The 10,298-nt window shown below is 47.1% G+C and overlaps 1 protein-coding gene across 1 annotated transcript in view; it reads left to right on the forward strand.

The window, feature by feature from the left end:
- Window positions 1-8,840: 8,840 nt before the first annotated feature.
- slc26a6.1 (solute carrier family 26 member 6, tandem duplicate 1) overlaps window positions 8,841-10,298 on the forward strand; it is a 9,121-nt gene continuing 7,663 nt past the window's right edge. The window contains exons 1-3 of the mRNA XM_080534114.1: window positions 8,841-9,080; window positions 9,718-9,857; window positions 10,042-10,152. Coding sequence (XP_080390240.1) covers window positions 8,935-9,080; window positions 9,718-9,857; window positions 10,042-10,152 — 397 coding nt within the window. The 5' untranslated portion in view covers window positions 8,841-8,934. The remainder of the gene's footprint in view (window positions 9,081-9,717; window positions 9,858-10,041; window positions 10,153-10,298) is intronic.

Below are 10,298 nucleotides of genomic sequence, written 5' to 3' on the forward strand. Positions count from 1 at the left end.
TACGGACGTAGTCTCTTACGTCTCTGTCGAGGTTGAGCCAGAAGAACCTCTGTCTGGCCAAGCCAAGACTCCTGAACTGACCTTGATGGCCAGCATGGTCATGAACACCTCTCAGAACTTCAACTTTCTTAGACTCAGGAACCACATACTGGCGGCGTTTTGACTTCACGACTTGATCCCTCGAGACTCTGTAGAGTATCCCATTGCTCACAACAAGTTTCTCCCAGTGCTTCAGGTACCTCATGACTGTGACTGATTCCTTATCTCTCTCTCTCCTGGAGGGTCTCCGATGTCTCTCCACATAGTACAAGACTCGAGAGAGAGTCCTGTCTCTGAGCTGTTCATCCCGGAGTTCCTTCTCACTGTAAGCAGGAAGTGAGTCCTGACCACCTGGGACTAACTGAGGCAAATGGTGCAAGACTGCTACAGCGCGCGTTCTTGCTCCGACCTCCCACAGATCGTCATATGACTGTAGAACAACAGACACTTCATCCATCTCCATAGACTGAGCGTGGACATGCAGAGGTGATGGGACACTTTGAGCGTAACTCTCTGCCTGGCGTGGAGTGTCACCACTATCATTGGACGACCGGAAGGCGTCCTGTACAGAAGCACTCGACACAGCCTGGACTTCGGAGAGGAGATTCTTGTAGGGCTCTTCAAGTAATCTGTGACTGACTCTCTGCTTGACGAAAGGCACACGACTCAAGGCATCAGCGACAACATTCTGTGGGCCTGGCACGTACTTGATGTCGAAGTTATAGCTCGCTAACTTAGCCACCCATCGTTGCTCGCAGCAGTCCAGCTTGGGCTTCGTCATGATATGAGTCAATGGATTATTGTCCGTCCAAACAGTGAAATCATGCCCCTTCAACCAATGGCTGAACTTGTCACAGACACTCCACTTCAAGGCTAGGAATTCCAACCGATGGGCTGGGTAGTTTCTCTGAGACTGAGAGAGGGACTTGCTGGCGAATGCGATTGGCCTCGCTCGGTCTTCACCCTCTTGGATCTGCGACAGGACAGCACCGATGCCATCAAGGGACGCGTCCGTTGACAGCATGAAGGGACGGCTGAAGTCAGGGTGAGCCAGGACAGCCGTCTCAACCAGCGCCGTTTTCAGCTTCTGGAAAGCCTGCTCCGTTTCGGGGGTCCAGTCAGTAACATTCAACTTCCTGCTTTGTGACCTTTGTTTGGACTGTTTCACCTTCCCTTTTCTCTTCTGGCCCGTCAACAGAGAGAAGAGAGGCTTTGCAATAGCGGAGAAGCTAGGCACAAAGTGCTGGTAATAATTGATCATCCCCAAGAAAGATCTGATTCGTTTCTGTGAGGGGGTTACACCGTCCACTTCCATCAGGTCAGCACTTGTCATCTTTGCAATGCTCTCAACTTTGCTGGGATCAGTCAACACACCGTTGTCATTAATTATGTGGCCGAGGAATTTGACGGATTTCCGGAGAAAAAAACACTTTTTGGGGGCCAATTTCAGGTTATGACCACGCAGTCTACTGAACACCATCTCCAAGCGTTCCAGAGCTGTCCTCTCATCAGGGGCATACACCAATAAATCATCCAGATAAACCAGTAAGCTCAGATAGTTCTGGTCTCCGAAAATGCTAGTCATCATACGCATGAAGCTCCCAGGACTATTACAGAGGCCCTGCGGGAGGCGATTATACTCATACAAGCCCATAGGTGTTGTAAAGGCAGAGTACTTTCTGTCATCCTCGTGTAGTGGCATGTTATAAAACCCTGAGGTTAGATCCATAGTACTAAACAAGGAGTTACCTCCAAGTGCAGCTAAGCAGTCGGCCTGGTGAGGGAGAGGGTGAGCATCCTTCAGGGTCCTCTTGTTCAGCCAGCGAAAGTCTGTACAGATACGGAGATCTCCGTTCTTTTTCCATACAAGAACCAACGGAGATGCATATTCACTGGTTGACTTCCTGATTATATCTTTCTCCTCCATCTCACTCAGTACTTGGCGCAACTTCTGATACTGACTGGGGGGCACTCGTCTGAATGGGAGCCGGAATGGCCTGTGATCTGAGAGGTGAATGCGATGTATGAAGCCCTTTGCCTCTCCACAATCCAGGTGATGGCGTGAGAAGATGTCCTTGTAGCGCACAACCAGGTCAGCCATCTTGCTTCTACACTGTTCAGACACGTCACAGGAGTGTATGTCGAGCCCACTCAATCCCATGTACTTCAGTTCCTCATCAACAGTGCGGGCCGCATTTTCACTGGACGGGGTTACTTGACAGCAACTGAGTAGTGGGACCTCAGCAGGTCCGGTCTCATCCATGTCCTCGAGCGCAATGCAGGAGAAGACGTCGGCCAATTTAGCATTGCGTCTTACCAAGACGGGCCTGTCGGACGAGTTGATCAGCTTCAATGGAACCCATCCGTCTCCCCACAAAGGAGTAACAACTCTGGCCACCAGAACCCCTCTTGGAGCTGAGCGACACGATGTGGGCTCTGTCATCACAGCGCTACCAGGAGACACAATAGTGGACTTGGGTAGCTTGCCCCACATCAGGTACTCCCGACCAGGCTCAAGACACACGGCTGAGTTGCACCTGACTGTGCCTATCTTGTCAGGTATGACGTCACCTCGCCAACGGTTCAGACCAGCGAGCATCGAGAGAAACTGTTCAGATTCTGGATCGCCAGCAGGACAGGGCGTAGACACAGCCTTCCAGTAGCCATCACATTGCTTATACTGCCGGAGGATATATTTAATAACATTGGTGCCTAGTATCAACTCATCATGCTGGCCTTCAACTACCAGAGTGGGAACCATAATCCTACAGCCATACACCTCCATTTCCACGTTGAAAGCTGACTCAGGCTTGACACGGCGACCACCACAGCCAACAAGCACCACATTTGAACTGAACTGGTTATGCTCTGTAGCAACTCCAACCTCTCTAAGCTTTCCCTCTGCCGTCTTACTCATTGTACAAGCCATAGACCCACTGTCTAGCATAGCATTTAGAGTCACTGTATTACCAACTGTCACAGGTGTGTAGAAAAGGCTGTCACTACCACTAATTGTATGCGTATTCTGATAAACAATATCTTCAGAGTTATCACTTGAGCTTTTGAGAGCTATATACACTGTCTCAGCACTAGATTCGTCCTCACAATGGGAGTTTACTTGGCGACCTATACTTTCTCCCTCTGAATACAGGCCACCTAGTTTCCCTGAGGCTGAGGTGCTCGGGACGACCTGGTGGGACACTCAACTTTTGTGTGACCTGGGGCTAAACAGACAAAGCACAGCTTCTCTGACATGCAGTGTGAGATGGTAGTGTGTCTACTGTCATCACAGACTCGGCAGGCCTTCTCACGGGCGCCACCCTGGTATCTTCCGCCACGAGGAGCACTGTCACGCTGCTGCACTTTCCCCATCATCTGCTCCAGCCTCTCCATAATGCGAGCAAGAATCCTGTCTTCAGATTGCTGAGTGTTCTGGGCCACAGCAGTCGCGGAGGAGTGGCACGGAAGCTGGCCTAAAGCATGGTCCTGGGAAGGAATGAGGGTAGAAGGCGGACACTGTGTGTGGTACACTGGACTATGGGCAGGAGAAGGGGGGTACTGGGTGGAACACTGCTCAGACACAGACTGAATCGAAGGCTCTGGATGAGACTGCACAGTGTGGAGGGCGGTGGCATGGCTCTTCAATGGCACAAAACTACCGGTCCTGCCAGAGGCTCTCAGCTCTCTCTGATAATTATCAATCTTCAACTGTATGTCTCGTGAGCTCCACTCCTCAATAGCCTTGCATTCCAGAATACGGGATAGTCCAGAGTCCGGGCAATGCCTGACAAACATCCGTGCTACCTCTTCACCCACGTTCTCCATCCTCCTACCTTGTCTGCGAAGGCCCTCACCAGCTACATCAGCTGCTTTGTTGATCCTCAACCAGTAGTCTACAGGGTTCTCATTGGGTCTGGGTAGAGTGGCATAGAAATCTGACAACGGGAGGCATGATGACACATCACTGAAGTACTTGAGAAGGATATCATAGATGAGATCAGGGTTCTGCTTCACATCAAGTGTCTGATCGCTTCGCAAACCAACCCTCACAACATCCTTTGCCTTACCCATCAGCCTTGCCAGTATCTCCTCAGCCTGTTCATGCATTGGACATTTCTGCTTTCTCAGATAAGCTTTAGACATGTCAATCCAGTCCTGGACTGAACACTTATCAGAACTATCACCTCGGAACATTGGTGGTTCCCTGTCTGATGTTACATTCACAGTAACGCACGGAACCTCCTGTCTAACAACATTAGGATCAGTTACAGGATCTGGAGGCGATGTGCAGTTGAGGTGTGCACTGCTCATACTACTTGAGTGAACTACACCAGCTGAAATTAACTTGGTTACAATGGACTCGCCAATCTGAGCACCTAGCTGACCCATCATGTCTGAAAGGTGATGAAGAGCTTCAGTGTCATTAACACTGGGTGTGGATGTGGGAGGAGCCTCCCCTGTAAACTGTCCGACAGCAGCACAACCTGGGTCCTGACCTGACCCTGTGCCTCTACCACTGTCAGTAAACAACTGGGAACACCCCACCTCCCTACTATTCAACCCACCGATGACAGCACTGTCTGCTAGGCTCTGACATGCCCCCCATGCACCCCTCCCCATAGGCAACACTGGACTGGCAAAAATCTCATCATTAAAACCTGGCCTCTGAGCCATAGTGGTACAGACTTGCGTTGTGTAATATTACTGAATGAAAATAATAATAATAATAATAATGTTTAAAAAAAATATAAAGTTACAGCAGGACATAAAAACCAAAACAATCAAAGCACTTTTTAAACTGATGTAATCACAGACCTCAGACTGAATGACCATTTACTATAATACTCTGACCACACTTGATCTATCACACTAAGACCTGGCATCCACGCAGCATCCACGGAGATCGGCGTTCAGCTGATCTTGAGATCGACGTGTCACGGCACCAGTGTAACGATAGTCAAACAGCCAAACTTCTTTCAATCAATCCTTTTATTTGACCTGCAGAGAAGACATATAGAACACAATTCTTCTCTGGTCTGCTTGTGAATCCATTAAGACGTCGGCCATTTTCTCCACCACCGTCTATGTACATTTCACATCAGGACAATTTGTTCACAGAAAGAACACAAACTTCCCTCAAACATTACAAATAACAATTACAAACAACATGTGGAGCGACATACCTGCAGAGAAGACATATAGAACACAATTCTTCTCTGGTCTGCTTGTGAATCTGCACGTTCAAAACAACATACAATAAATGTTCTGTTTCACATCATCACAATACATCACAATACATGTAAAAACAAACAGCACAGTACTACACCAACATTTTCACCCTACATTACAAGATTCTCCATACAAACAACAAAACACGAGGAGCGTTTTACATGCGCACATACCCATTAAGACGTCGGCCATTTTCTGGTACCACCGTGAGTACGGCAACAAGAGAAGGACAAAAGAACACGCAGACCTGCAGTACACCCAAACTCCAAAGGGGGGCTCCAACAACAACCAGGGCTGCTCAAGCACGGCGAAACTCATCTACATTCACCACAACTAAACATACATTCCCAACTCTGTTACACTACGCTATGTGTAGTTATGAGATAACAATACATTTGACATTTTTGACCAGCTATTTGATAGTATAGTATATATGGGCTATGTGATTGACTTTAGTATAGTATATTAGCCTACATTACAGTCATTTAGCCGACGCTTTTATTCAAAGCGACTTACAATAATTGCATTTAACGTAGGAGTGTACTGCTTTTTTAAGGCAAAATGAAGAATAGCAAACTAAAAATACAGTATAGCAATATAGCAATAGCAATAGCATAGAGAAGAATAGCAAACTAACAATACAATAGGTGCAGGGAGGATTCTGGTAGTAGACCTACTTCTTGAAGAAGTGAGTTTTGAGCCTGCGTTAAAAGATATAAGGGCTATTGATTGCCTTTATAGTATGCGCTATGCCATTTGAAGTCTGGCTGCTGCGTTAATCGCATGATTTTTTTTAAATAGCTCACTGCCTACCCAGCCAATGACCTCACTGCAAGTTACTGCTTTACTTCAGGGTTCGACAGAAATGTCGGAACAAATAACTAAACAAGTTGTAAAATTATTTGGGGGCCAATATCTTTAGCTAACTAAAGTAACTAGCTTACTATATTGTTGTCTTAGCAGTTGGTAAAAGAACAGGATAAAAAAAACGTTCATCTGAAGCTACAATACTGGGACCATTCGTAATTTGGTGGCTACAGGCAGTCAAATACTAGGCGAACGTGTGTGTGTGTGTGTGTGTGTGTGTGTGTGTGTGTGTGTGTGTGTGTGTGTGTGTGTGTGTAAGACATTTCAAGTGGCACCGACGTAGACATGTCTAAGAATGCATTTCACCATGTAGTTTCCCAAAATTACAGCTGTATGTACATTTGCTGCATGTAGGCTTTTGGCAGGTTTGTTATGTCCGATTCAATGCGCATTTTGATGAGAGAAACGACTCGCGATGCATTTTGGGGTGGTTGAGTATGAAAAGTAACCTCACGCCGCATACTCATAAATTCTGGCTAATCTAGTATACATCCTGCCACCATGTACATAGTATCACTGGTACGTTAGTATGCCATTTCGATCACAGCCTCTCTCTCTCTCTCTCTCTTTCACACACACGCACGCACGCACACACCCCTATCTGGACATTCAAACTTTACCTTCTATACACACCTTACAAAATAATCATGTTTAATGCACTTTAGCTCCAACTGCTGGACTTGGTCAAAGTTAGCTAGCTAACTCGCGAACCACCCGATGAGTCAGTGAAAGAAGGATTTTGTTGTCTTGGCAGGGTCATTTTATTTTGATAGATGACAAAGATATATGACTCTGTCAGAGTCCGTCGGACTGTATAGAGGATGCTATCTGGCTCCCCCACCCTTCCTCTCCTGGGGGACCTGGACTATCTGGTCATCGTATCGCCGGTCTCAGTACATCACTCGGCCAGCTTCCTCGCTGCCAGGAAACAATGGCTGCTTCCTGCATCCCCTTCTCTCGTGTCATCTCAGCCCCGCCTCACTTCCTGTCCAGTGCAGGGGAAGTGCAGGGAACCCTCATTGTTGCCTTGCAGCCAGGAACACACACAGACACACACGCACATGCACACTCACAGGCACACACACACACACACACACACACACACACACACACACACACACGCACATGCACACGCACAGGCACACACACACACGCACACACACACACACACACACACACCACCCGTGCTGAGCAGCAGTCACGTGCAGGTGTGTGTTATCAGTGGGTGGCGGTAGTGATAAGCTGGCCTTTGATATCTGTTTGGACCTTGGACTAAGGATGGGGTAGTGGTAAGGTTAGGATTAGGGATAGGGCCAGTCAGGGTAAAGACTGTGGTAATAATGGGAGTGGATTTTCATAATTATAATGCAACATATGACTGCCTACAGTTCTGACACATCTGGCTGTGCTTAGAGGGAGTTGAGCTGTTGAGCTGTTGTTTTTCTATAGACATCGGTGCTGTCAATTGTAGCCTGTGACCATATTAGGTCATGATTAGGCTGCTGTGGGTCTTTCATGATTCTGTTTCCATATAACCCTTATATGGAAACAAAACTAGAACTGGACTTTGTATCAACGTTCTCTGTTACCTTCTTCTCCAACTATTAAAGTAGTTGAATGCAGAGGTTTGTTTGTTTTCTAAAAGGGAGAGGCCTCAGCCAAGCTGTGAGGAGAGAAACCAGAGACACCAGAGAAACCAGCAACATGCTGACTCACCGTGTCTCAGCCCTCCACACACCCAGTTCAGGAGTCATATCTGACACACCTCCAAACCAGTGGAGGCTGGTGGAGGTAGAAAATGGGCTCATTGTAATGTATGGGATGGAATGAGAAACGGTATCTACCTCCACCAGCCTCCCCTTCTCCAAATACATCCATGCCCTGTAATATGGTAGATAACATGTTATCTAGTGGGATTATGATGTAATTATTCATGCTGATGAATGCAATCAAGCGCCTTTCCTTTGTTATCAGTATTTCTTAATGATCTAATTTACATGAACCGACCTTTGATGTCTTACAGTCCCACTCATAAAAGATTATAGTTGGTTAGCGGTTTTATTGGAAGGCTTTTATAAGTCTCTACAGAACTGTTGGGCTTATTTCTATGTAATCCAGTTGCTATTTGCCCCTGGCTCTGTAGGATTTCAGATTCATGTCTTATAAAGAAATGACTTTGTTTTACATCTTGACTCTCCTCTGATTTAAGGGGGTAATGTAAATGTTATGTTGACACAGTCACAGAGACGGGATCAGGGTGTGTTGTGGTTCTCTCTCCCTGGGGAAGGCTCTACTGAGATATGGGTTTCTCTCTGAAAGGGAGCCGTGATAAAGGAGGTATTCAACAGTGTTGAATAGTTGGGGGAGGGTAGGGGTGAGGAGGGGAGGAGGGCGGTGGAGAGGGGGTGGAGCGTGTTGTTCTGAACCAGAGTTCACGGCTTCACTACTGCCACCCCGACACACTCATTCACACACAAACACACACACATGCGCAGTCATTCACACACTCACACATGTGACACTCACGTGCAAATCTTTCCTGCACAGTCATTTTGTGTACTTCCTTTTTCACTTACCCTTGTTTAATTGTCTCACCCACACCTTGTGTGTGGCTGCTTATCTTTACTGTGTGATTTGTCTGCACACTCACATTGCACTCATTTGACCTGTTTAACTCCACTACACAGACACACACACACACACACACATCAGAGCCCAGTACTAGCAACAGTCAGTGAATGTTGACCGACCTTCCCTGAGGTGAATGCAAATGTTTTAACACGGTGCTTCTGACTCCAGATGGACAGCACCACACTCCTAACAGGAGTCCAGCAGGGCCTGCCTGATCACACAACCGGCCTGGATGAAGCACAGCTGGATATCCTGGGGCAGCGGGTGTGGAAGAAGTCCCGGTCGGTTTGGGAGAGAGTGAAGGCAGAATGCTGGTGAGTGACAGAGGGCCTTTGTTTGTCCTGGTGGTGAATTAGTGGGCGGAAACTGAGATAGTCCCTCCCCCCCACTGATCCTAAGCGTGGTGTAACCTATTAGGGTGGTAAATTAGGATTTAAAAGCTTAACCATTGGAGTGTAGTCTATACTTTGTGTCCTATGTAGCCAATTAGTGCCTCATGATAACTCAAAGGAGGGAACAGGAGAAGAGAAATAGAGCCATATTCATGGTGTCAATTGTTTGTTTACCTGTTGTTTAACTTCTTATACATTTTCTTCATAATTTTGTTTTACATTTAGCAGGCGCTTTTATCAAAAGTGACTTACAAGTACATTTGTCTAAAGTAAGTGAATCACCTATACATCAGTCATCATAAGCAACAATCTATGCTAGAACCAGGTGCCATTTGCTGACACAATGATAGATGATTATATTAATATACTCCCTGGCTTGTGGAGATCAGAGATGATTGGTTATGTTTAGGCAAGATGCTAGTAGGGTCTAGGCGTTGATGAAGTCTGAGTGCCCCCCTAATCCCTCTCCCGCTCAGGTGTTTAGGTCTGTGTGTGTGTGTGTGTGTGTGTGTGTGCGTGTGTGCGTGTGTGTGCGTGTGTGTGTATGTGTCCTCCCCAGGTGTTCAGGCCCCAGGGTGAAGAGATGTATGCTGGCCAGTGTTCCTGTCCTCTCCTGGCTGCCTCGTTACTCCCTCAGAGACAACGCCATCGGAGACCTGGTCTCTGGGATCAGCGTGGGCATCATGCACCTGACCTCAGGTTCGGCTACTTAGGCGTTCTTACAGTACACCTAAACCTAAACATCATACACCTCCTTCATGGTACAACTCACCACTTTGATATATGCTCCATTTCACCATACTCTCTCTCTCGCTCTCTCTCTCTCTCTCTCTCTCTCTCTGTATCTGTTCCCTCTCTCCTGTATCTATCTCTCTCCCCACAGGGATGGCCAATGCTCTGCTAGTTGGAGTTCCTCCTGTGTTTGGTCTCTACACATCCTTCTACCCACTGATCATCTACTTCCTGTTTGGAACCTCCAGACACCTCTCAGTAGGTTAGTTATTGGGTAACATCCACCTCCATCTTGGCTCCATCAGTAGGTTAGTTATAGGGTAACATCCACCTCCATCTTGGCTCTTAGCACATCTCTGTTCTCCTTCTTCGGGAATGACTGAACATCGGACATTATTGTGTGTGTGT

The sequence above is a fragment of the Nansenia antarctica genome (assembly GCF_963989245.1).
Source record: "Nansenia antarctica genome assembly, chromosome: 6".
Classification (NCBI taxonomy): domain Eukaryota; kingdom Metazoa; phylum Chordata; class Actinopteri; order Argentiniformes; family Microstomatidae; genus Nansenia; species Nansenia antarctica.